Below are 27,632 nucleotides of genomic sequence, written 5' to 3' on the forward strand. Positions count from 1 at the left end.
GAAGACGGGCTCAAGGAACTGCACTTCCCAACAGTACCGGGAATGGGGGCGTGGCGGGAAGTCCCAACGAACTAGAAGAAAGAGTTATCATTCTAGTTCAACTCCTCGCTTCGCCAAGAAGAAAGCCAAGGTTCTTCAGTGGGCCTTACTCAGCGACTAGTCGGCGACTTCCAGGAGCGAAGTTTCTAGCCCTGGAAGAGGGGTCTCTAGAAGTGCGAGATGCAAGCTGGGAAGGTCTGTGCCACGCATCTAGGGAGGGGGCGCTAGTTAGACACTGGGGGAACTGCTGGGGGGCGGGGTCAAAGGTGAGCAGCTCCTCCTTCCCAGAGCTCCGACAACGACTCCCAGCATGCAGTGCGCTGCGCGGGTCAGGTTCTGCGTTTGCGCGCTGCCTGCTGGGTGCTGTGGCGCAAGCGGGGTCTGACCGAGGGGTCGAGCTCGGGGAGAGCGTGCGGGGCGGACTTGTGTCATTGTACCGTCTATTTTCCCCTACCTTTACCAGCACTTCCAGATGTTGCCCCTCGCCTCTTCCGCACAGCCCTGCGTGCTCCTCTCTCTGCCGGTAGCCCGACAGGTCCTACGAAAGGATGGCCTTCCCGGGATGCTTGCATTTTAAGAGAGCACCAGGGGCGAGGGAAGGCTGTGACACATTACAATCACTTGGGGGAACTTCTGGGTTGTAACGTGCATGTGCCGTCTCGGGGCCCTCCTCCGAGCTACTTAGAGGAAAGAGCTCGGGAATCTACATGTTAAATAAGCGCCCCGGATGATTCTTTTTAAAAAAAACAAACCATTGCCGTTGAGTCGATTCAGACTCATAGCGACCCTATAGGACAGGGTAGAACTGCCCCATAGAGTTTCCAAGGAGCGCCTGGTGGATTGGAACTGCCGACCTTTTTGGTTAGCAACCGTAGCTCTTAACCACTATGTCACCAGGGTTTCCAGATGATTCTTATTCGCGCAAAAATTTGAGGACTGCTTTTGTACCTGGGAGGATGGAATATAGCTTCACTTTCATACTGTACATAGGGTCACTATAAGTCGGAATCTACTTGACAGCAACGGGTTTGGTTTGGTTTTTTTAATACTGTATAGCCCTCCCATTTCCAAGTGGGATTTTAGGAGTCTTTCTCAAAAATCATATGTAAGAGACAGTTTAAAAATAAAATCTGGAAGAGTAATCAGAATCCAGAATTGGACTGGAAACAAAATTGTTACAGGAGTGGTGATGAGATGGATATTTTACTTGAGCTTAAAATTTAGCTGTGCAAATGCAAAAAAGGAACACATGATGGTTTATATACTTGCCGCTTGTCAGAGAGCATGTCTTATTTATTTAGTGCTGCTTTAACAGAAATACCACAAATAGATGGCTTTAATGAGAGAAATTTATTTCTTCACAGTAAAGTAGGCTAAAAGTCCAAATTCAGGGCATCAGCTCCAAGGGAAGGCTTTCTCTCTCTGTCTGCCTTCTCATCAATCTTCCCCTAGACTAGCAGCTTCTCTGCGCAGGGACCTCGGGTCCAAAGGACACACTCTGTTCACGGAACTGCTTTCTTGGCGGTATGAGGTCCCCCTGTCTCTCTGCTCGCTTCTCTCTTTTATATCTCGAGAGATTGCCTCAAGACACAATCCAATCTTGTAGATTGAGTCCTGCCTCACTAACACAACTGCCGCCCATCCTCCCTCATTAACATCATAGAGGCAGGATTTACAACATACAGGAAAATCACACAATACCAGGAATCTTGGCCCAGCCAAATTGATACACACATTTTTGGGGGGACATAATTCAATCCATGACAAAGCAGAAATTAAATGTCTAAGAGATTTCATGTTTCCTGCTTATGAGCCAGCAAGACACATAATGGGGGCATTTACCATGACTCTATGGTCACCCTCAAAATAGGTCAAAGGTGTAACAGTAAGCACAATGTAAAAGCATTTGTCCAGCGAGGTAAGCTAATATCTGCTGCTCTCTAGTGGTCTATTCCTCACCAACAGTCTCTACCTCTTGGCCCAGGGGCCCCCCCGAGCCTGGCCAGGTAGGAAAGGGGCTGCATCTCCAGCTAGGGAACATCCAGTTATGGTCACTCAACTCCTCCTCCTCTAGGGACACCTACTACCTATCAACTGTCCTGCGTGCCAGGACCGTCTTCACTTTACTCACAAAAGATGCCTTCAGAACAGGCTGGACTCCCAGGCTCAGGAATCATCTTGGGAAGGTCTGGGTTCTCGCTTGTGCCCTTAACCTGCCTGGAACCCTGAGTTGGAGTTGGTGTGCAGGGATGGTGAAAGCAGGTTGGTGTGCCAGGGTGTCAGAGGGGAGAGAGAACTCCAGTGAAATGTCTGTAGTCAGAAGGGTGGTAGACAGAGGTGATCTGAGAAATTCTGTTGAGTTTCTCTTCCATCCATATGGACATTTGTGTGTCTACCTGAAGACTCAGGAGTGCTAATCACTGGTGAAGGAGCCCTGGTAGTGCAACAGTTAAGAGCTCTGCTGCTAACCAAAAGGCTGGTGGTTTGAATCCACCAGCATGTCCATGGAAGAAAAACCTAGCAGTTTGCTTCTGTAGAGATTACAGCTAAGAAAACCCTATGGGGCTATTCTACTCTGTCACATGGGGTTGCTACGAGTCAGAATTGACCCTACTGCACCCAACAACAACAACAATCACTAGTGACTGTCCTGGGTCCTGCTTTGAAGTGCTGGTGTAAAAAAATGGCAGCAATTGTAAAAATGGCTTGGCGGCAGCACCAGACCTCCTCATCTAACTTCACAAGGGCAATCATTATCAGCATCAGCCCAAGGCTGATTCCTATGAGGTGGAGGTCAAGCATATCTCCACCTTCTAACCTTTTTACCAATTCTGACAAGAGCCGTCCCTCCCATGGCACTCTCTACTTCACTGCTGGGTTGAATAATTCATTGCAACAGCCACACAGAGAACTGATGGACAGTACTCACGATTATGAGTTTTATTAGGGAAGTAACAGGTTACAGTTCAGGATCAGAAATGACTCAGGATGCAGTTCTTGGTCAGGACAGCTTCTTCGCAGCCGTGCCTGCAGACAGGCCTCTCCCTGGCTCGGGGCCCCTTGAGCCTCTTGGGCTGGCCCAGCCTCTGCCCTGCTCAGGCAAAGTGTTACAAAACTCTTTAGCTCTGCCAGTAAGTGCTCAGGGGCACCCCACTCCGCCAGTAAGTCTCAGCCTGAAGGTGCTCAGCTCTCTTGCCCCATGGGTCGGCACACCCACTGTAGTCGCCTTGCTCTGTGGGTTGGGAAGCCCACCACACCATCTCTCGCCAGTATCCTAGTTCTGCTGCCACTATTTCTCTGCCGCTGCTTCTCATCCCCTTGTGCCATCTCCAGTGTTACAGCTTTCTCTCTCTGTCTCTTGGGTCTAGGAGGTTCTCAGTGCAGGGACCATGGGTCCAAAGGATGTGCTCAGTTTTGATCTTTTCTTCTTGGTGGTAGTGAGGGCCCTCTTTCTGTCTCCAATGGCTCATTTTAAGCATAGCAGAATGGCAAGATTGACCAATCCTCTTATTAGGGTTCCATATACTTTATTTGCATGTTTCCACCCCTACAAGGGTGCCATGCACTTTATTTACATTATTGGCAAGCTGTCCAATTCCCTTGGTGGGCCACAAGCACCTTATTTGCATAGTCCCATCCAGTCATTTGATGGAAGTTACAAGACCATGGCTAGAAAGGCCATATAAAAGCGATCTATCATGCTGCAGCTAGTTACCCAAGAACCACTAGGGAAATTAACTTTTAAGTCCCTTGAAATTCAACTGCCACCAGGGGCCCAGAAGAAAATGGGCTACGTAGGGACCACGGCAGATCAAAGAGGCCATGCCATTAATCGGCTCTAATTAATTGTTGCTACTCAGGAACCTGAGTCCACTGTGTCCAGATTTTTAAAGAAAAAGCAACAGGATTTGTATATGAGACATCCTGATTTTTAAATGTTGGCAACTAATTGAAACATTTTTAAACACTTGTGAGGGCCAGATAAGACCACCATGGGCTGGTAACTTGCCACCTCAGCTTTGGCGTGAATGGGCATATTCACCAGCCATTTTTAGGAGGCCGAGAGCCTAGAAGACAGGTGGGTGGGGGGCTTGAAGGAGATGGTCACCAAAGCAAAAAAGAATTAGAATCCCTGATCTTTTTGCCACTGCTGGAAGGAATCTAAGCTATCACTTTAGGGCAACCCCTCATTTTGCAGACACGGGAGCCGAAGACTAGAAAAAGGAAGGGATTTATCCAAGGTCATGCAAAACTGGTTCCTGCACCAGGACAGAGCCCAGGTATGCCAGCTCCCAGCCCACTGAAGCACACAAACTACTGCCTTAAAACTAGGCCACCCTGTCTGCATGGGACATCAAACCTGGCTCCACTAGGAAGTTGGATGTTATCTGCATGAGCAACTTGCCAAAGATTGGAAGAGATCCCCTTTCTGACCAGAGTCAAAGTTCCCCAGGCACCTATCTAGGCCAGCTTCCCCATTGGCTCATGGGATCCACCCCTTTAGAGTTCCTCCCCCTGCCCCACAGTTCTGTGAGACATTTTCTGGGAGCCTGAGGGTCACTGTGGCACAATGGCTGAGTCCAGCAAGGTAAGGAAGGCACTTTCAGGCTGGCTGCCCCTTTGGGGGCCTCTCCAACCTCAGGAACACATGCCAGCACAGTTTGGAGTCAAGGGACTCCATGTGACTTCTGGGGTTGCTGACCCAGAGCTGCTCACATGCAGCTCTGAGGAAGGAGGCCTGACAGGGTGGGAGAAAACAGTGCAGGCTGGGAGTACCTTGGTGGGGTCCTGGGGCCGGGAACCCACTGATCATGGGTTAATGCGCACCCTTGTCCTCTCGTTCCTCAGCCTATCCTCTACTCCTATTTCCGAAGCTCCTGCTCATGGAGAGTTCGAATTGGTAAGAGCTGTGCCTCCACCAAGCTGAGCACCTGGGTGGGGTGGGGTGGGGTGGAAGGAGCCTTGGGTGCAGAGCTGGCCTGGGCCAAGACGGTGCTCTGTCAGGAAGGCTTTCCCCCAGCAACCGGCATCCTCAGTCTCCTGGATGCCCCACCCCTGAATGGCACCTCTACCCAGAAGTCCAACAAGATGAGTGGGGTTGGGAGGGAAGGAGTTTTTTTTTTTTCTGGGGACTGGTATCTCCCCACACTGCTCTCCGAAGACTTTTAGCAACCATGTTTAAAGCAGGCTTACAAAATCCAGCAGCCCCTGGTAACTGGCAGGGGAACAGCTGGTCTCCCTCAGTTCTTATCTTATTTGGTCTGACAAGTTAAACAGAACTGGTCTGTGCGACACCCGAGAGGCTTCAGGAAATCAGAAACTAGAGCCATCTGGTTTATTCCCTTCCCTCAGCTTAACCCACTTGGCAAAGGTCGTCATCATAACAGATCACAATGAGGGAGCTCTCTGTGCTGAGAGCTTCTGTGTGCATGATTCCATTTCAACCTCAACAGTCCTGAGAGGGAGGTACGCATGAGGAAACTGGGGTACAGAGGAATTAAGTCACTTGCCCAAGATCATGCAGTAAGAGGCAGAGCTGGAATTTGAACCGAGGTAGTATGACCCCAGAGTCCATGTTCTTACACTATGCTGCCTGTCACATGAGGAAACTGAGGCACAGAGGTTCTTTAAGTTACGTGCCAAAGGCCATACAGTTAGCAAATGAATTTGATGAAATTTGAACCCAGGCAGCCTGGCTCTAGAGCCTGTCCCTAACGGCTAAGGCATCTTCCATGACCCCTCTTCCCACCCCTTAGTCATCTGGTATTTGCTGAAGTCAGTAAGGCAAGGCACTGAGGTGCAGAGAAAACTCTTCTCCAGGGAGATCTCCCCTCTCCCTGGCTGGGCTGGAAGCTGAGCAGTGCTAGCACTGACTCTGTAGGGCCTGTGTGCACTGGCCTCTTCCATCTTCCCCAACCCCATTCCACCTCCAGAGTGGAGCTGCCAAGCGCTGAGGAGGAGCTGGAACTTTCCAGGCTCTTTTCAGGCTAGGTTTCCTCTTGTCCTCCTCCCCTCTGCCCTTGACCTTGAGACTGGTATCACCTTTTAGGAGCCCTAGTGGCATAGGGGTTAAGAGCTGGGCTGCTAACCAAAAGGTCGGCAGTTCAAATCTACCAGCCACTCCTTAGAAACCCTCTGGGGCAGTACTACTCTGTCCTACAGGGTCACTATGAGTCGGAATCGACTCCACGGCAATGGGGTGTTCAGGATCACCTTTTAACACACAAGCTTGCAGGCATACACACAGTCTTCTCCACTAGGGTTGACTTAAACATGTTTACTAACCTCCCCTTCCCAAGGAAAATTCCCAGAGGGGATAGAGAGGAAATCTAGGTACTGGGAGTCCCAACAAATGCTCTGAGACCACCAAAAAGCCCTGATGTCCCACTCAGAATCTATGGTCAACAGCCCGGAGGACACAGTTTACCAGAGAGAATGGAGAGGGATTCTTTGCTCAACAAAAAAAGCGTCATCTGCTTGTGTGTGCTGTATGGTCACTTGAGCAAGACCAGCACCTTCCCTTGGGGAGCTGTCCCTTAGACACCTTCATGGGGAAGCACTTGCATGCCTCTTGCAAACGAGCCCTGCTCACCACTGTTACTGTTTAAGCCCCAGGGCAGGGGTTGGAGAGGGGAGGAATGAACAGGACATACCCCTACTGTGTGACCATAGTTGCCAGGTTGATGGGGCCAGGCATACATCTTTGTAGCACCATGCAAGGGACATGAGGGCCCTGTTGAGGGTGCAGAGAGTGAGGGCACTAAGAGTTCAGGGAGAGAGAAGCAGAGCATCATGGGCCTGGTTGGGGAATGGATGGTGTGAGGAAAGCTGGAGAGAAGGAGTAGAGCCAACCTGGGCCGTGAGCACCCAGCAGTGTGCAGAAACCTCCCTCGCAGCCTCATTTCCCCCTGGGAAGGGCTCTTCCCTTGGGAGGGCAGCCAGAGGCTGTCCCCTGACTCTACTGTCTGCATCTCCCCCAGCTCTGGTCTTGAAAGGCATTGACTATGCGACGGTGCCCATCAATCTTGTGAAGGATGGGGGGCAGCAGGTAAGGAGGCCACCCTGGGGCCAAGATGTGGGAACGGGACCTTGCAGAGGTACCAGGCAGGGTGTGCAGACTTCTTCCCCAAAGATGAACCTGCACGCTGTGGTTCCCACAGCCAGGGGAGGCTCTGGTGCTCCCTTTGGGACATGGCAGAGATCTGTGCAGCCAGGGGAGCCATGGTAAGGGCCCAGGTTCCAGGCTCCACACCACAGTCCAGCCTCTCCAATGCCTGACTTCAGGAGGGGTGGGTGGCCAGCTAGGGTAGGAGCTTGGTGACCACACTATGAGACTCGGAAAAGCACACAGCAGGCTATTAGGATGAAGCCTGTAGCTCAGCAGCCACTGGGGGCTGGGATACATGCATCCCCCCAGGGCTCCTGGGCCTAGAAGCCAGGGCCTTCCCCTGGGAAGGGAGGTGTGGCAGACCTGGGGTCCTCCTGCTTGCCAGGTTCTCCTCTAGCCAACTCAGGCCAGACCACTCAGACAACCAGGGCCTTGTCTCCACAGTTCTCTGAAGAATTCCAGGCACTGAATCCCATGATGCAGGTGCCAGCCCTGAAGATTGATGGACTCACCATCGGCCAGTCAGTGAGTGCGGGCTTGGGAAGGGATCCTCATGAGAGCATGAGAGCAGTGCCCTGAACCAGAGGACCTTACATCTCTTCCTTGCCTGTGTGTGGCCAAGGTGCCTAGCACATAGTAAGGGCTGGATAAGTATTTGTCCGAGGGAGGAAAGGAGAGAGGGAGAGAGTGAGGTTGTTCTGGGAAGTCAGGGGAGACTTAAGCATGCGGGGATCCAAGTTCTATAGAACAAGAGCCGAGAAAGAGCGCTCCCCACTGGAGAGCCTCTGGGCTTTACAGGTCTCCAGTTGAGGAGGGAGGAGAGGAGGAGGAGTTTGCTGGCTCTGTCCCCTCTGGTCTATGGTCCAGGGCCCTCTCCCTGCCTCACTGCTTCTCTCTGGACAGTTGGCCATCATTGAGTACCTGGAGGAGACTCGGCCCGCTCCGCGACTACTGCCTCAGGACCCAAAGAAGAGGGCCAGCGTTCGCATGATTTCGGACCTCATTGCTAGTGGCATCCAGCCCCTGCAGGTCTGGCATTTGTAGCCCTGTACCCTCGCACACCCTCACACTACCACCCTCTCACTCACATGCCCTTATACACGCTGACCTTCAAACATTCCTGCACTATGGCAAGCCCACAGTAGGTATCTGGCTTGGGGGTGGAGTGGCAGGAAGACAGAGAAGGGTTCACAGGGACTTGGACCTAGACCACGTGGCAGAGAGAAGGAAGGAGCCCAGAAGTCATCCAGTCCAGTGGGTCCCAAACTGCGTTCCAGAAAAGGCTAGGTTTCCGGGGACTTGCCTAGAGGTACTCAAGGTCGGGAAAGGGCCAGGGTGACGGGAGAGGCTGAGCAGGCTCAGGCCCAGGCCTTCCACCTTTACCCAGAGCAGCCTCCTTTCTGGCTGTTTCATATCGTATATTGGGATTCTCTAAGGTTTTGTCTGGAAATAGTTTTCACTAGTAAAACAAAGAAGAACGTATTAAAACAATTCATGTGTGCTAACCCCTGATTTATGACTGAGGAAATAGCCCCAGAGAGGTGGAGTCATTCAACTAATTAGTGGCAGAGCAGGGACCGGAGCCTGGGACCCTCAACTGTGTACCTGTGCGTCCCTCCCTTCCCCCCCCCACCCCGCCCCCACGTCACTTTTTCTTTTTAACAAAGGAGGCTGGAGCAAACAGATAGCCCTGTTTTTCAGATGAGGGAACTGTAGCTCAAAGTGAAATGGCTCCAGTGGTGCAAAGCTCCTGGAAACCAGTCCTATGTGCCACCTCATCCTGCCCCACCCTGTATCACACTCCCTCTCGTCACAAAGGCTCACCTAAGGGAGAAGCATTGGGTGCAACGGAGCTAGGCTACAGGTTATAGCCACAGCTGCCCCAGCCATGGCAGCACTCTGTGCCCCCACCCTTGCATATCTCCCCAAGGCTTACAGACTACAGGGGCCATTGGCAGCCTGAGAAGGTGGCTGCTGGGACTGCCACTTCCCTCTAACCTCAGGGTTCTGGTGGGAGGAGGTGGCTTCATGGAGTCCAGGGGTGTAGGTGCACAGCCACAGGCAGGTGGGAACCAAGCTTCCCTTAATGGGCTCAGCTGAGGCAGTTGGCCCAGCCTGGCTCCCCAAGCCAATCACAGATTTTCCTTGCACTGCACAGAACCTGTCTGTCCTGAAGCAAGTGGGTAAGGAGAACCAGCTGGCCTGGGCCCAGAATGTCATCAGTTCTGGCTTTAACGGTGAGTCCTTACTCCTGCCAGCTGCTCTGAGGTGGCCACTCAGAGAAGTGGCCCCTCACACCCAGGGGCCTGGTCATCTGAAATATCCTCCCAGGCTACTTTGGTCCAGACAGTGGCTTAGGTGAGGGCAGGGCTGAGGAGGCAGTGGGTTGGGTGGGCATTCAGACCTGGCCTCAAACTCTGGCGCTTTTGGGAACCTTAGTGTCTGAGGCCCACAGCCCTTCAGATGGCCCAGTGTCTGCTTTACTGCCAACTCCCCAAGAAATCAAGGCCAGCAACAGGCAAACTCCATCAGCATGAGAGCTGCTGCTGGCCACTCTGAGGGAAGGGAATGATGAGTGCTTGAGGAGCCCAGGGAGACATCATCTCCTCCCTCTCAACTCTTTCCAGGCTTGGCTGCCTCATCCCCTCAGCACACATGCCCTCTGAGTGGCCCAGCCTGTCACTCAGATAGCCACCCATTTCATAGCTATGGAAGTCAAGGCTGAAGTCCCCTTTCTGTACCCAGAGTGAGATTATTCATGTGGTCTTCCCACAGCTCTGGAGAAGATCCTGCAGAGCACAGCAGGGAAGTACTGTGTGGGAGATGAGGTAAGCAGGGAAGTACTGTGTGGGAGATGAGGTAAGCCACACTCCAGGCTACCCAATGAGACCTCCTCCCTCATGCTGACGTCAGGCTTCGTCTCTTCCATTTAGATTCAACCATCTCCCTCGCCCCAGAGGCAGGCCCAGCTCAGAGAGCTTCCTGAGGAGGCATCTGTAGGGGGTGGGGGTGAGGTCCAGGGACCCACGGTTCTCCTCTCTGTGCCATTTGGCATCCCAAGGGCAAGCAGAGGTTAGCTCATGGGGAGCTCCTCAGCACATTCCTGCTAAGCTGCCTGAAGAGAAAGTGAGTTTCTCATTCCTGGAGGTATGCAAGCTAAAGGACCTCATCTCTGAGATGGTGAGGTGATCCAGGCATCCAGTGAGTGACTAGACTGGATGATGTCTGTGTTCCCTCCCAAATCTGAGATTCTAGGATTCAGGTGCCTTTGACTCCTACAGGTTAAGGCCTTGGACCTATGGTAATTTGAGTTCCATGGTCCCCCACCCCCAGCCTGAGGCATCTCCTCACTGCTGGGGGCCCTCCCTAAGTGCCTGTTGATGGTGTTTTTTTTTAACAAGCCCACTGACATCCACCAAGGCACCTAAGACTGAAGCCTTCTTTGGCCACCCACAGAGCTGGTTGTCAGGGCAGCTGTAGCATGGCCTGGGAAGAAGCTTCAGCTCTGGAGGGCAGACCCAGGCAGGCCCTGGGAGATGGGCCTAGGGGCAGGGGTAGGGTGGAAGAGCCAGGGTCAGGTGGGGATGTCAGGAGCTACCCCCTCAAGTCACCAGCGGACACCCCTTCACCAGCAGGTGGGTCTGGGTGTGCACACCCTGACGCAGACTTGTCCGACCCTCTTTCAGGTTTCCATGGCTGATCTGTGTCTGGTGCCTCAGGTGGCAAATGCTGAAAGGTAAGTGAGAGGTAGCTTGAATACCTCCGGGAATGAGGAACTTGCTTTCTCTTCAGGCAGCTTAGTAGGAACGTGCTGAGGAGCTCCCCATGAGCTAACCTCTGCTTGCTCTTGGAATACCACATGGCACAGAGAGGAGGCCTCCCTCCCTCCTCCTGCTGGCTCCTCCCCTCAAAACACCCAGCCTCCTGCCACAGTCAGGCCTCACCTCAGCCAAGGAGGGAGCAGAGGGAGCATTTCCTGCAGAGACTCTCCCGGACTGGCCAAGGAGCCCACTTTGGCCTGGAGGAAGCCGGGATGGAAGAAATGAGTGAAATGCCTCCTCCTCCCCAGGCCACACCCACCACAGCCCAGGTGATCTTGCACTGCCTCTGTTCCTAAGAAGAGGTGGGTCACCTGGTGGACATCTCTATAAGAAACCACTCCAAGAACACGTGCCTTCTGCCCCTAGACAGGGTATGTCAGTGTGTCTGTGCCTGGCAGTGAGCTCCACCTCTTCTTTCCCTCCATCAGCCCTTCTGTAGGGCATGAGTGAGTACTTCTATGTGGAAGGCACTGCGCTAGGCACCACTGGGGATATGGGAATATATGACACATTCCTTGCCCCTAAAGAAGCTTATGACATGGGTAGAGAGACAATCTATATGTGTAAATGCCTAGCACTGTGCCTTATACATAATACCCTCGCCGTCGAGTTGATTCCAACTCATAGCAACCCTAGGTCCTCAACAAATAGCCATTGCTTAGAATAGGAGTAGTCCTGAGGTGGCACAAATGGTTACCATGCTCGGCTGCTTAAAAGTTGGCAGTTCCAAGTCTGCCAGAGGTGCCTCAGAAGAAAGTCCTGGCAATCTGCTTCCAAAAACAGCTATTGAAAACCCTATGGAGTATAGTTTTACTCTGACACACGTGGGGTCACCATGAGTTGGCATAGACTCGACTGCAACTGGTCTGGTCTTTTGTTTTTGGAACAGGACAGTAAGTAACGGAAATGCCAAGCAGTACTGCACGAGGCCTAACCATTTCCAGAGGGCTATCTGTGAATAAGGCTCCCCCTGCCAGGGTCACCTTCCTAGTGCTCCTCTGGCCTGCTCCGTGGACCTCACCCACCCCTGCCTCTGTGCTTCTCTTGATGCCCACAGGGCAATCCTCCTGTATCCCTGCAGACCATGGCTTAGGTGGGTGTTTTCTCTGCCACAGGTTCAAGGTGGAGCTCACTTCTTACCCCACCATCAGCCGTATCAACAAGATGCTGCTGGCCTTGGAGGCCTTCCAAGTGACTCACCCCTGCCGGCAGCCAGATACGCCCCCTGAGCTGAGGGCCTAGATCCCAAACCATGCCCCACTGGTATGGGAATGGGAGGAGGGAGCAGGGACTAGGAGCAGAAGCTGGGTGGGCTAAACAGGTCTGGAAACCTAACTAAGGAGACAGGAGACTTGAACTCTAGCCCTGGATCTATCTTTCCCCTGAACCTCTTTCTGCCTTAGTCCCCTCTTCTGTCAAGAGGGTAGAGAGGGGTGCTGGGAGGCCAGGGGTGAGGCCCAGGAGCAATACCTGCTATCTATGTCATGGGGCAGTCATGAAGATGAAATGAGAATGTAGATTAAAATGCCTGGCAAGTTCAAAACATGCGGAACCATCCCCTATTATAGTGACCTGATGCCAAAGAATTCCCACACTAAAATTTGGTCATTGAACTGAAGCCCGGGACTCCCAGTTGTCCAGCTAGGGCTGAGCTGGGTTCTAGAAGATGAACATTCTTCATCCTAGCACGAATTCCCCTGTGTGTGGATCAGGAGAGGAAGCCAGCCAGCCATTTGCACGCCCTGTGGCAGGCCTGGACCCTAAGGACAAGGAAGAGAAATAGGCCCAAGACTTATTTGCTTGAGACAATCACACAAGATCCAGGTGGAGAACAGATTTAAGAAGCAGGAAAGAAAGCATTTTGTGACCAGCTGAGTTCCTCAGGGCTAGGAAAGGTCCCATTGTTAAGTGTTCCTCTCCAGCTCTGAGAGGGAAGGTGGCCCTCCCAGCCCAGTCCCTCATCTTCATGAGAGCATCCTCTGGACCAGCCCCAGGATTAGGTACTGGGCATATATATGATCTTGTTGTGAATAGCCCTGGCCATCTAGAGGCAGGCTCCTCCATAAGCAGTGTGAACAGCTGCTGACCAGCTAGCTCAGGAGACCACCTGCAGCAGTTTCCCATGGCCAACCTAGAGGAGGCATGTTCTCCTCCCTAGCAGTGTTCAACCAGAACCAGCATTACCTCTTGGCAGAGAGGTTGGGGGCAGCTGCTGGGTGAAACAAGATGACCTTTTACATCTCATCTCTGAGATTTCATTTCCCCTGCATGGCTGAAGTCAAACGGAATTATGGTGTATAAATCTCGTTCAAGTGGAAGCCACCTTTCTCAGCCATGAGTTCCTGTGACCCAGCTGCAATCCTAGGGCACCTATTCTCCCCTTTCATCCTCTGTGGCCTTTTTCTTTCTTAGTTGACCTGGGTCCCAGGCTCTAAAATGACCAAAGCAGGTCACCCTTTCTCTCCTGGTGGGTTTGTCCTGGCAAAGCCAGAGAGAAGCAGAGGAAGGTAGGTGGACATAACAATGATGAGAAAGTCTCCGTGATACCTCCTGTTCTGTCCTGCTGCCATCTTGACCCTTTTCCTCAAATTATTCCAGACGTATCTTGTTAGGTAAGTGTCTGAGTTTCTTAATGTTGCTATAACAGAAATACCACAAGTGGGTGGCTTTAATGAACAGAAATTTATTTTCTCATAGTTAGGAGGCTAGAAGTCCGAATTCAGGGCACCAGCTCCAGGGGAAGGATTTCTCTCTCTGCTGGCTCTAGGGGAATGTCCTTGCCTCTTTTCAGCATCTGTTCCTCGGCTCCTTGGCGATCTTCATGTGGTGTGTATCCTCCATTTGTGCTTCCTTTTCTGTGCCTAATGTGCTGTTTATAGATCTCAAAGATAATTGGCTTAAAACACACCCTGCTACTCAAAACTGAAGGTGATGAAAACTCCTGTGGTTTAGAGGACAAATATTGTGTGATCTCACTTACATGAAATAACAAGAATAGGCAAATGCATCGAGACTAAAGTTTATTAGTGATTACCAGGGGCGGGAAGGAGGGGAAAAGGGGGAGTTATTGCTTAGGAAGCAGTGAGTTTCTGTTTATGGTGATAGGAAATTTGGCAACAGATATTGGTACTGGTTGCACAACGTGATTAATTTAATTGATATTACTAAATTGTACACCTGAAAAATGATGAATTGGCAAATGTGTTATATATATTTTTATAAAAATAATAATAATAATAAAACCTCCTGTAGTTTTTAAAGATGGAATAAACTTGGGGGAAAGGAGGGTGGCCCCACACTTCAGCTCGTGCTCCTACAACTTCCATAGCAGGGTTCCTCCCTGCCTCTGGAGAGATGGTGGGATCAGAGAAGCAGAAGGTAAGCCTCAGGGCCTTCGGCTGACCAGATCAGGGGCTGCTGCCACTTTCCCAGGAGTCAAGAGGCAGCTGACTCTCTCTCTCACCAGCAGGCTCCTATGTGAGCCCAACCAACCTGAACCGATTTCCAACACAGCTGAGGTTACCAGGGAAGCAGGGTCTCTCCACCTCCTTCCTCCCCCAGTTTTATCTCCAAGCAACAGAGAAGCCCAAGAGACTTCTGGGAAGTGAGCAAACTAGATAGAATATAAATCTAGGACAAAGTACAGAGACACAGAAAACTTCAGATCCCTCCCGCTGCCCTGAATTATTTTACAGTGAACTAGGTATAATAAGGGGATGAACTGAGATTTTTCCTAGAAGAAAACAATCTGGTGGCTACTCCAGCTGGTAATGGATTTACCACTTCCTCCATTCAATCATCAACAAGCAGTGAGCCCTCCTGGGTAACTCCCACTGAGCTGGGAGCTGGGATGTGTGGATGAGTGACAGGGAATATGACAGACATGGCCCATTCTTACTGAGTTTCTGTCCCTCCATTTACTCCTAAAAAGGACAACACTTTAATTGATGGGCTCTAACTCTACCACTCAACATTGTGTATCATTGCCCATCTTTTTGTCTGTCTGTTCCAAGATAAGTTCTAAGAGTTAACATATTTCAACTCAGATAGGTCTCCTATACTATATCAAGGTATTAATCTTTTTAACCTGGGGCTCCATCAGCCATCCTAAAACTGGTGACAAAAAATTTTTAGGAAATCTAAACCAGGTAAAGAGGTAATGCAGCCTGCATCATCAAACATTATAAAAAAACAACCCTCATCTAATGCAGAAAACTAATTCTACATATTTTTCCTAAGCAAGCCCCATAGTTCAACAGGAGTATTCTGATATGTGTCAGATGTAATGCAAACAGTCAGCCCTGGGTGGGCGAGGAAGGTAGGGAATAAATGCCATGGTTTTTCGTCTGGGCTCAGCACAGAAGCACCAGAGATGCCTGGAGTCCAAGACCCGAGAGGACTTCCTTTCTCATCTCATTTTCTCCAATCCCAGGCAGACGTGTCCTTCCACACAAAAACAAATATGTCTAAGTCAAAGAAACTCGCTCTGGGCTCCTTTGAGGTGACTCCCCTGGAAAATGCTGGGTTCTTGTGAGCATCCCCCCATCAATTACCTGTGTCCCCCAGAGGAAGTTACTAAACATGTCTGGTTCCCAGCTACACTGGCCTTCAGAGGACAAGTCTGTCTCCTTATCTCATCATGTTTTTGTGAAAGAGATTTTTTTAGTTGTTGTTGTAAAACTATATCTAACACAGCCTTTGACAATTCAACATTTTTTACATGAACAATTCAGTGATATTGATTGCATCAGTTATGTTTTGAAACCATCACCATATCTGTTGCCAAATTTTCCATCACCATGAACAGCTACTCAGTGAGATTTTTGTATTGTAAAACAAGAGCCTAAGATGCGGGAGTGCTTCACACAGTCTGTAGCAACACAAGCTGGTCTCAAGGTGGGACCCCTGCTTGCCTCCTCCTTCACCCAGAACTGAGGAGAGCCTCTGCTCTCAAGGGTCTGTGAGAACTTTTCTGGTATCTTCTGTGGGATTCAGAGACTGGGGCTGTGAGGAAGTCAGGAAAGCTGGGAAGATGGAATTGGGAAGGCTTCAGAGAAGGCAGGACCAGGGAGCCAACAGGGGATGGAAAAGGTGCGCTTGTGCGTTTGCCTGCACGTGTGCGCGCGCATGCGTGTGCACGTGTCTGTGTGTAGGGGGATGAGTAGAGATTCTGGTCTCACCGAATGATCACAGCTCACAAGAGAGGAGGGAGCAGTCCCTCTGGTTTCTGGGCATGCAGTATTGAGAGAGTGAGGCCATCCTATTACCCAGCTCTTAAGGCCTCCATGGAATCCAGTTCAGCAACAAGGTCAGCTGTGCTGCTCTTCAGGGATGTGGAGACCTGAGATTCTGAGGACTTCAGCCCCTCCCCACAGTGAACCTTCCTCCAGAAACCTAGGGCTGGCTACATGGGATAGAAAAAGAACCCTCTTTTCTATTCTCAGAACTTTAGCTTTGGTCTAGTGAGTAAGAGGATGTAGCATTTCTAAACTATCTTCCCTGTACAAAAACAGGGTTCCCTCAACCTTGTCTAGGGCTACACCTTTGACCTACCTCTGTGATCCTAGTACCTACCAATGTGACTAGTCTTGGTCCGTAAATGTGTGGTATATTAAAAGATGTCCTTCCTTCCTTTTCCTTCCCTGACCAGCCTTATCCTCCCATTCTCATATAATTCCCTTTTGGGGGCCCTGAAATATGAAGGAGCAAGTATCTCTACAAGTACATAGACTTTTCTCTAGAGGTCAGACCAAATGGCTTCAAGGCTTACTATAAATAAACTTCTATAAAGGGCTTTGAAAACTATCTCCTCTGTGACTCTCTCAAGTCTGCAAATAAATTCTTATTTTCAGGGGTCAGATGTATAGTATCTCTCCCAACACAAGACCATCAACTTCTTAGGTGAGGTTTTCCAGTAGGGGCTTCTCTCTAGAAAGGCTGAGTGAGTGGTAAAGTCAAGTCCTTCTTCACTTCCATATTAGTTGTCAGATCTGTGAATAACAACCAGTGGACACCTAATCCTGGTATGTTGGAGGCTACAAAAGAGGGGGTCTTCCTGGAGTGGGAGTGGCTGCAGTGGATGAAGAAGATGTGGAAGGTCTTCCAACTCCATGGAAATAATAAGTTCTGGAAAATACTTTAGAAGGACAAAAGCAGGAGGGAGGTGCTGCCAGGAAATACTTGAGAACAAAGCAAAAAATAAAAGAATTTTGCTCCAAAGTAATTTTTACATACCCATTAAGGAAAGTAATAAAAATACTGGACAAGCAGGTGGATATGTATATTCATAAAATAAGTAGTTGATTTAAACATTTAATTGGTTCCTCCTAACTTTTAAACAAAACTTATGTAGCTCTTGATTCCAAGATCACAAGCAGGCATCATTCCACTTTGGGAGAATACTCTGAACTAAGATTGCTGCTGAGTTTAAGCCAGAACTACATGGGTTAAAACCTATCAAGACTGATCACTCCTGAGGTTCACCCATCATCCAAAGATTAGACAGGCCCATAAAACAAGACTAAAGGGACACACGAGCCCAGGGGCAAGGACTAGAAGGCAGGAGGGCACAGGAAAGCTGGCAATAGGAAACCCAAGGTTGACAAGGGAGCGTGTTAACATGTCGTGGGGTTGTTAACCAATGTCATAAAACAATATGTGTACTAACTGTTTAATGAGAAGCTGTAAACCTTGTTCTGTAAACCTTCATCTAATGTACAATAAAAAAAAAATTTTTAAAAAACTATCAAGACAATGTCAAGAGCTGTAATTTGTGAGCTGCCTTATGTAATCCTAACTGAGCTATGTCAATGTCAATGATATGACAGATATGAATGCTTTTAAAAATTAAAAAGTAATCTTAAACATGTTAGGAGTTAGCAGTGATATAGTACATTCAGCATTCCCAAACATAAATCATGAACGATCCCTACCTACGTGTAACCTGCCTAGGCTTTTTATTCTTGGTTGTGGTGGAGATTGGTGGGCAGGTTACTTTAATTTAACTCACAATTATTTTAGATTCCTTCCTCCTTTCTACTTCAGTCTCTAAAGTAGGTTGCAAAGGAAAGCAGAGAATGAGCTACCAGGGTCATCTTAGAACCACAAATATCAATGAAGAAAAATTTTAAATGGTACCCTTCCACATTCCAGAAATGTAACTCCTCTTCATTCTGTGATACACACCAGGGATGTGCAGAGGCAGAATGTTTCAAAACATGTCAAAGACATGTTATAGTGTCATTTTTGTAAATGAAACAGGCTGAATTAATATCACCCTGGTGTCCAAAGTACTGGTTCCAGATTCGAACAGAGAAATTCACTGGAAAACAAGCATCTTTAGGGACCAAATCCTAACATCAAATTCAATATTCTATTTATTTATTAATCATCACTACAAATCCAGTTTTTCTGCCCTTGGGCCAACCCCACTTCCTAATCTTGTCATGAATTCAAATGCAGGTGAAAAAGCTATCATTAATCTCATTCTCAATTTTTCCTTAAAAATAGATTACAAAAATAATTCATATGGATTTAGAGAATGCCTTTCCTCCTAAGATGCAGAGAAGGGATGAAAGATAAAAGAATTTAAAATGTAAATCAGGTTCATTAAGCTATAACCCAAATGTTTCAGGTGCATAGTGAAAAAGTTTATTTATGACAGATTTCAAAAATTAGAAGACAAAGAATGCACAAAAGCATCACAAAACTGTTACATCATATAAAAACACAAGAACTGAGCTATTTAAAGAACCATAGCTCAGGATCATCAGTGTATTACAGCCACACATTCAGTGCTACAGGGTGGTAAAATATGGTATTTTAAAAGAAAAACCACTCAGCAGGACATACAAATTAAGTAATAATTTGGTACAGAGCTCTTAACTTAGAAATCATAGGAGATGTTGACAGCACAGGATAGGGTACATGTAAAGCAAGATGACTATAATAAATTATTAATTGGGATGCTTTCATCTTTTAAAGAAAAAAGAAAAGACTGACACCATTTCCCTTCCAGACCCTTTTTTGGTAACGTCAGCGTCAGTGCATCATGGGAACAAGGAAAGAATGTCTTCGTGGTTGCCAACTGCTTAAATATTTACCAAGAAAATATGATCATATTTCAGTGAACTGATTGATATGTTAGAGTGCATGGCACCAAAGCAAGCTGTTGAGAAACATAAGCTAAATAGCACAAATTAAGGAACTCCTCCTCAAGCATCTCCCTCTATCCCAATTATCCTTACCCCGAGTCTCGTTTTCACTTTAATTACAAAGCAGCTTTCTTTGGGGAATTTCAAAACACTTCCCGTTATTCAGAGAATATGGGAACTCCAGACTTTACTTGCTCTTTAACATGGCTAAATGGCAACAGTTCAACTTGATTAAATAAAAACTAGCTCATTTATGGGACAATAATCCCAGAAATAGATGTAAGTGGCATTTTTAATATGGAATTTCTTAGTGAAATGTACTGCTGAGGACATGAGAGAAGGAAGTGAGATAATGTTTTCCAGATGATTCTTGGTTAAACCTAAGGATCCACAGTAACAATCAGCCACTAACACGGAACATTACAGACCCCGAGTATTTCAAACCTGAGTGATGAAGAGAGTTCAGAAAGAGGGCCCCTTAAGCTGACTGTGAATTAAGGCCTCTTCTGTAATATATAATATTTTAAATCAAAACTTGAGAATTGTTCATGATCTTATATCAGAACTTTTAGAAAATAATTTGTTCTCTGGAAGTCATTTCACATATATTATCTTATCCCTAGATAAGCCAAAACTACCTGCTTAAAGTGAGAGAGAACTGAAATCTAATGAAGACCAGATTTCTAGGGTACCTTTTTATCATATCTTAGAGTGTTAGGTGATAAGTTAATAGTTCTGAATACAGTGAAGAAGGGCCATGAAATTAACTATAGTCCACATGCCTGGGGCCTAAAAGAAATCAAGGCACATATAATAGAAATCAGGTCATGAGTTCAAACCAGTGACCAGAACTACAAATAATTTCAAAGCCAGTGTCTTGCCTTTGGACTTGGTTTTTGTGAGAGTGCGTGTTTGTAAATCAACCCCACTATCACAGGCTCTGGGTAAGTAACTGTTTTCTTGGTTTAGTGACAAGGGATTCAAACAGGAAGGGCTTTGTGTGGCCTTCTCACCCTAGGCAGGCACAATGCAACACCTCAGAGAGCAGAGATTTCTGAAATCTGGCCACACAATGCTTAGCAAAGTTTCTCTCATGCTTTGAGTCCCAAATCCTGCCCTAACCTCATTGCCTAAATAACTGCGTGGATGCCAAAGGAATGCCCACAGGTGCTGGATGGGTTAGAGCAAAGGAGTGACACTGACCATCACCAGTACAGAGTCAGAGCAGTTCTGCCTGTGTGCCCTACCCCTCACTCCCAGAGAATACCAAGAACCAACTCCCAGGGGGCTCTCTTTTGCTGAATGCCAGAGTCACTGTCCAAAATGACTGGCCCCTTTGTTGGGGCCTGCAGCCAGGCTCTGAGAACACTGAGGACCTGCAAACTCAGGCTGAAATTACACTCACAGCCAAGAACAGAGTATGGTCCCCACAGACAGACAGTTTGCTCTCTTTATGACCCAACTCAATTTGTCATCCTCATCATTATACCATTGTTGCATCTTCTTCACTCACTTGGTAAGGTTAAAAAGCAATTCCAAGTGCACAGTCATAAACGAGTTACCCAGCTATCCCAATATGGGACTATAAATTATAATCCCTCCCCAGCCTGACTTCCAATCAAGCTGACTGCCTTATCTAGTCAACGAACAGTATTATTTAATTCTAGTTAACCATCTGCACAAAGGCCTTGGATATTGTGCTGCCAGTGCTAAAATAAATAAGACATCAGACACTGAGTGGTAATCTACAGACATGGAGGGATCTTAGTCCCTCTCTTTGTCTCTCAGCAGTGTGAAAGTGAGAACCTAGGGATAGGATCCCATGTGCTTGAAGATCTGGACTTTTGCCATATGGATATTTGCCATACACCAGGTTGCTGGAAAGCAGATACCTGGCTTGTGATTAGGTTTGGACACCTGTTCCTTACTTACTTCCCCAAAGAATCATACATCATGGCTCCCTGAGCACAATCAAATACACAAGGAATACAATGACTTGCTCTGAAGAGCATAAATCCCTTACAAGCTACCCCTCACAATAAAAAATGGAAATTACCTTCCTTCAGGCAGAAACCCACTTTCCAATTCTTTTCATCCACTGAGATTCTATAGGGATGGCGCTCTTCCCTTTTCCAGCAGATTTAGGTTTCTTAGGAGTTCTACACATTTGGTCAGGTAGAAAAAAAACTAGTTAAAGAGGTTGATGTGGACCTTTTAGACCTAGGAGAAACTGTCCATGTATTAGAATGGAAGCTTTAAAGGGAGCAAGTATGTCTGCCTGGCCTGTTCCATTCACTGCTGTGTGTATGACCATCCCACAGAGATGAAATAAGCCGGTGACTCCTACACCCCACAGGATGGTCAGCCTACAAGGCCCAGGTTGTCACGGAAACACATCATTGTAGCTTGAGGCTCTTCTGTGATGTAAGTCAAAACTGACTTTTTCATCTCCCTCTTGGCTACCGTCAAAACCAACTGGGGCTATAGTACCACAACTGGAACTAACTCCTCTCTGCCTCTTTCTAATCCCATCTTTTTTCACAGCACTAGACTCTTAAATTCCAGAGAATATGGAGATAAAATCAGTCCTCAGGTCAGGATGACACTTAGTAGAGAAGGCCTACTCAAAAATAATCCTAGAGTCTATCCTGTTGGAAAAGACAGCAAAGTGGGTTTGGAGTTTCTCCAACAAGCACAATGAAGACCAGTGAGGCTTCTAGCTTAAAGAACAATTCCAACTAATGAAATGCAAACTAAAGAATTAAGCAAAATTGGGATATGGGAAAAATTCCAGGATATATTTGATATCTTTGCTTTCTTCCCCCCATTTTATTCTGTTTTCACTCCTTGTTATCGATTTAAAAAGGCAGTTCTCAAGATGCACAAAACTGTTTAACTCATGCCCCTCCCTCATCCTCCACTAATAGTCTTTTATGTAAATATTCAAGTCACTCAACTCTATACCTTAGAACTACAGACTTTAGGGTTAAAAAGTAACCTTTTGCAGAAAAGAAGTCTTAAAAAGTAAATATAAAAACACAGACTTTAGGGTTTGGGTTTTACCTAATTCTCCCAAAGAGGGACTGGGTAAGGCTCATCAAAAAGATATAAACTTAGAAATTTTCCGTAACTTACAAGTTTTACAATAATATCTAAACTCACTGATTGACATAAGACAGTGAGCTTTCAGCTTTAAATCTTCCATACATATATACACATTTTAAATTGTGAGATTCTTTCCTAAATAACAGATAAAAATATTTTTAAAGTGCATCAATCAAGAAAAAAATAACTGACAGTGATATGACTTTAAGTTGCTACCTAATTCCATTATAAAGCTACATGTTATCTGAGGATTTAGTTTTAATTTCAGAGTCCTGAGGACGTGTCATAAAGAAACAAGATTAGAATAAATTCTTTCCAGAGCAGCTTCACTATTACCCTCATGCCAATATGCCAGTTAGAGAGGAAATCATGGCCTGCGAGAAGGGAGAGGTGCAGCTTGAGTGCTGAAAGATGGGGACTAAAGAACATTTGTGGGAGGACTACCTCTCAGGTATCCCATGCTGAATGAAGCAAGTCTGCTGAAATGAGGGACTCTCTCACACAGGAAAGCTGATGCTGTCTGTGCAGAGAAGATACTCTAATTGGACACTTATCGAAAGGAATAGAATGTTAGATTTGCCTTTGTTGAAAAATTAGCAGTTTATAATTCTAGAATCTATGTGGTGGGTATATGGGTATTTGTTGCACAAGTCTTTCAACTTTTCTGTTTGAAATTTTCATAATAAAATATTGGAAAATATTAACACTTTAAACATTTCTTTCTTCCTAAAAACCCTGAATGTATCTCTCGACAAAGCAGCAAAACTAAACACACTGAAGAAGTTTAAGAACTCAGCCAGTCTGTGTACAAATTCCAGTCCCTCTCCTACTCTTGATTGTTGGCTAACATTTATTTGTGCTCTAGAGAGCAGAGTGAAAGTGAACGCAAATGATTTTTATTTCATTGTTTTGGTTCTATAAATGGACAGGGAGAGACTAAGGGAATTATCACTTCTTAGGATTTCCTTGGGCTATGAAATTCTCAGTAATACCTGTGCTTCAGTAAATAATCTTTTGGCCCTACAGTTCAATTATTTCAGAAGTTTAATATGAGAATAGTGAATAAATTAGACAGTGAAATGATCTTCTCTTAGGTATTCTGTGCTAATGAAACAAAGAAGCCCTGACTGTTAGCGACACCCCAGTATAAAATGAAATGTAACATGCCCCAGGACGTCAAAAAGTGACCAAACAATAACAGGCACACAGAGGGAGATGGAACAAGTCCCTTAGGGATCCCTGATGCAACAGAACTAGGATTCCAAAGAAAATAAGTACAGAGACTCTCATGGCAAAAACAAATCGTATTTTCCCAGGGAGCTTGCTATGCCTGACAGCTCCTCTTGGAAAGAAAGAAGTTAATAACAAACAGTAAAAATAAGCAAGGCTTTAGCTGACTAGAAAACAGCTCAGTAGAAAATTACATTATAAAGATTATATTCAGTTAGCTAAGGCATGATTCAACTTCAGTGATTAAAGAGTGGTCACTCAGCTATCTGATGGGATGACTGCAAGTTTGCTCTTTACTGTCCAAATAGAAAGTCACAAGTAATTTCTTACAAGGTATATAAATCTTGTCCAGTGTAATCGTCTAAAAAAATCACTCACAAATATAAAATAATGGAGGTATGATGCCGCTCAGAGAACGGGGATGTTATGGCAATCCTATCCTACTTGGGGCTTGGCTCCAAGGGGAACAGAAGGTGCAGAATGTATTGCCCTTTGTTCATGATGTAGATGCTACTACAGACCTACTGTGAGGAGCCTTATTCTTCAAGTTACTGCTCCAGTAGAGAGGAGAGGTTTGGTCTGAGGCACCCACACAAGGAAGTAATGAGCCAAAGGAAAGATGGTGAAGAAGGTGACTCCTCAGAATAGGCAAAGGACTTTGAATCCCAGAATCACAGACCTCTGACTGACTAGTCAACGTCTCTGCATTCAATCCCCTGTGAATGGGCAGATTCCCTCACAACCTGGAATTCCTCACAGGGAGTGCTAGGCTGTACCCAAAACACCGGGCAGGTTGGTGTCATCCATCTCTGAAGGGGCAGACTCCTCCCAAAGCATCACAGGACTGACCTGCAGGAATACAACTTCATCACTTCCCAACTTCTCCTAAAATCATCATCTTTAACTCCATAGAAGAGGGGGCCTAAGTGGCTCAGAACAGATGGGAAGTCTTCTAAGAAACAGATGGAAACTGTTTCAAAAGCAAAATGAAATGTGCTAAAAAAAATAAATAAAGTAATAAATAAACCTAATTATTCCTCACAATTGTAAGGCAGCAACAGACCTGACACAAAGAATAAGAAACAGGGAGGTAACGAGGACAGCCAAAGACGGCTGACATCCCTCCTTGGTCTCCTTCTCTGCCCGAGACCCCGGCACCCTGCTGCTCTGGCAACCACTGCCTGCAGCACCATCTGCACCCTGCCGCACTGCTAGGCCTCAGGGAAATGCAGGCTTTGGGAGGGTAAAGAACAAATACAATCAACAGCAACAGTGAAGCTTCATGATCACCTTCCCTAAGAGACCTTGAAAACCAAAAGCTTTAAGTTTTCAGTGCAAAAAACCAAAACCCAGAAACTCTGAAAACCTAACTGGGATTCACTGCTTTTGGTTCCAGAGAAAAATTTCTAAATAACACTCCTACTTTAAAGTGGTGTGGAGTGGTGGAGAATCTGGAGGGTTTGTTTTGGTTTTGGTTTGGTTTTCATGTGTTCACCTTCTCTCAGATTATACCCCTCCTTCTTTGATTATACACAAAAATAATTTAGTAACACTCAACTGTCAAAGATGTGGGTTCCGAGATCAATTCAGTACCTATTGTCCACCGTTCCCCTTCTACCACCAGTGCCCTTGGGAAAGGAAATCACCACTTGAAATAGGAAGTGATGGAGGCTGTTCTTCTTCCCAGAAGATTTTGGATTACAATGATTATCACTTTCGATTGCATGAAAGTTCTTGCTGTAATGGCAAAAACACAGACTTAGGAAAGGGAAGAGAGGAGAAGGCTAACCATCAGGAATAAGCCATTTCCCTCCAAAGGCAGTGAGGGCTCCCCAGCCGGTGCAGGATCAAGAACAACTAGCAGGCAGGAATATGGCAGTGGTGAGAGGCTGGACAGAGCTTTCTCTGTGCAAGAGACTGGGTTCCTTCGTGGACCATGTGCTTTTCCCTCTTCTAGCACCTCAAACAGTGAAGAGAGTGGGTGCCATTAAATGCATCTGTAATAAAGGCTCTGGAAGAGGGGAGAGCAGTAATCTGAATAATACACCTTGTAGGAAGATAAACCCATTTTTAAAAGACAACACCCTACTTCCTTTTAGGCTTTTGCCTGATGGGTGCCTTCACAGAGGGATTTTGCTGGAGTATGAAGCAAGAAGAGCAAGTGTCAGGGACCACAGAACAGAGGCATGACACCACCAACTGCAGAAGCCAAGAAAGGGAAACGCTACGTGGGGTCAACAATCAGGCACGCCAGGCAGGGCATGAGAGTCAGGAGCCTCACGCTCTACTTTTAGCTCTTGCCTATCCAAAACAAGAGGCAACAGCTGGCAGCCTGTTCCAGACAGCAAACACCTGCCTGCCCCTGTGCCAGGAGTCCTTCAGCTAGTGTAGTAGATGTGGAAGTAGAGAGTCTTGTTGCGCAGCAGGGAGTAAGAGTTGTCAAACTTGAGCAGGTAGATGCCCTCACCGGGGTAGTCGTGGCTGCCAGCCTGCACGTCTCGGTGGCTGTCCCGCCGGTACACAGGCATGACCTCCCCATAGCGACCTCGTAGAGAGCTCCTGGAGCCTCTCTCCACATCTCCAACTGGGACTGGGTCTGCATGAACAAAACAGCAGAGTGTTTGGATATGAGTTCAGAGACAGAGTAAGTCCTATCTGAAGATGAGAGAATGGACCAGGCAACCCAGTGGCTTTCACTCAGGGGATGCTACTGCCCTCCTAGGAGCATCTGGAAATATCTGGTGGCCTTTTTATTCATTATAGTGACTAGTGGATGCTATTGGTATTTAGTGGCCAACAGTCCATAAGTGTTAAAAACATCAGGATAGTACCTGCACAACAAAGAAGTGTCCTCCCAAATGCCAATAATGTCTCCACTGAGAAACAATGATTTAGCCTTATAGGAACCTCCCTAGCTCCAGAAACATGGACATTTCAGGGGCACCGGGGGGAAAAGATAGTGAGAAAGAAAGGTCTTGACATCTTTTTCACTGAACAGGTGAAAGAGCTAGCTAATGAAGGCAGGAAATGCAGACAAAAATGCTGAGCCAGAACTTCTACTTGGCCTACTGCATATAAGACATGAAATTCTCCTCTTTCCTAAATATTTGTAGGTTTCCCTGCAGACTTGCTTTTCCACAAAGAAGCAAGTTAAGGGATTGATTTTAAGACTGCAGGAGAATCAGAAGGAGTAAGGCTAACTACTGGACTGGAGAAGAGAACACTTTTAAAACTGCCCTCGGCATCAAGTGAAGAAGTCAGCAGGAGTCAGGCAGCTGTGACATTCTGGAAAGGGGAGGGAATGGATACATTTAGCAAACCATAACCATGCAGTTTGGTTCTGGGCCAAGAATAAATATCCCCAAACCAAAAGAGAAATCTAAGATAATCTCAGATAATCACTGCCTCTACAGAAAACAGCACTGACCAACCCCGATCTCTGTCCCTACTCCTATTCCTGCCTCCAGCGGGATGGTGGGGGAAACTCTACATATTGATTCAAATGAAAAGAAGCTTCCAACCAAGGCATCCACATCATCCCTATCAGAATATTATTCGAGGGCCTGACTTGGGCCTGCACACCCAACTTAGCTTTCAATGCTGAAAGAAATCCCTCACCTGCATTCTGAGGAAGAGGAGGATTGGTACTACATAGGAAGTGGTCATAAGAAATTAGGCTGAACTGCAAAGGAAACTGTAAATTAGGTTAAAATTAAATTTACCTTCAATCTCCTCTTCCTCCTCCTCCTCTTCATCCTCCTCCTCACTGGAATCACTGATCTGCACAGTTATGTCAGTGCTGGTTACAGGGGTCCAGTCAAAATAAACTCCAAAGCCAATGTCATAGTCATCAGTCGCAAACTCCCAGCAGACACGCTTTCCCTCTGGATGGGTAGGTACCCGGATGGTCACTACTTCACCCCGCTTCACCACCAGACGGCTGTTCTTCTCTTTGCCCAGCTTGCTTTTGAATTCCTTCATTTTGGCAAAGGTCCAGATGCACGGAGGAGCCATAAGAGGTGGGGAGACTGAAAGGATAGGCATTTTACTACTGAGAAATCATGAGGAAATGCCACCCCACTTGGCATTTTACTTAGAGAGGTTGTCACAGTCAAAGACATTCTTTCCACTTGCTTCTTTGACTTGCTTTCACAAGTTATTTTCCTTCTTTCCTCC

At 47.0% G+C, this 27,632-nt stretch overlaps 2 protein-coding genes across 5 annotated transcripts in view; one reads left to right on the plus strand and one right to left on the minus strand.

The window, feature by feature from the left end:
* The first annotated feature begins 219 nt into the window (after positions 1-219).
* On the plus strand, positions 220-13,361 carry GSTZ1 (glutathione S-transferase zeta 1). The gene is given in 13 exon segments (XM_012560079.2): positions 220-234; positions 503-525; positions 527-562; positions 4,544-4,599; positions 4,602-4,627; positions 4,888-4,939; positions 7,020-7,087; positions 7,592-7,672; positions 8,051-8,176; positions 9,306-9,384; positions 9,923-9,975; positions 10,834-10,883; positions 12,084-13,361. Coding segments are annotated over 13 exon segments (792 nt in total). The 3' UTR covers positions 12,211-13,361.
* A 7,249-nt stretch (positions 13,362-20,610) lies between these two features.
* TMED8 (transmembrane p24 trafficking protein family member 8) overlaps positions 20,611-27,632 on the minus strand; it is a 34,605-nt gene continuing 27,583 nt past the window's right edge. For all 4 annotated transcript variants that reach the window (XM_004371075.2, XM_023726405.1, XM_023726407.1 and 1 more), the window contains 2 exons: positions 27,179-27,484; positions 20,611-26,052 (listed from right to left, as the gene is read on the minus strand). In XM_004371075.2, coding sequence (XP_004371132.1) covers positions 25,835-26,052; positions 27,179-27,484 — 524 coding nt within the window. In that variant the 3' untranslated portion in view covers positions 20,611-25,834. The remainder of the gene's footprint in view (positions 26,053-27,178; positions 27,485-27,632) is intronic.

The sequence above is a fragment of the Trichechus manatus genome, unplaced genomic scaffold (genome assembly GCF_000243295.1).
Source record: "Trichechus manatus latirostris isolate Lorelei unplaced genomic scaffold, TriManLat1.0 scaffold00010, whole genome shotgun sequence".
Classification (NCBI taxonomy): Eukaryota; Metazoa; Chordata; class Mammalia; order Sirenia; family Trichechidae; genus Trichechus; species Trichechus manatus.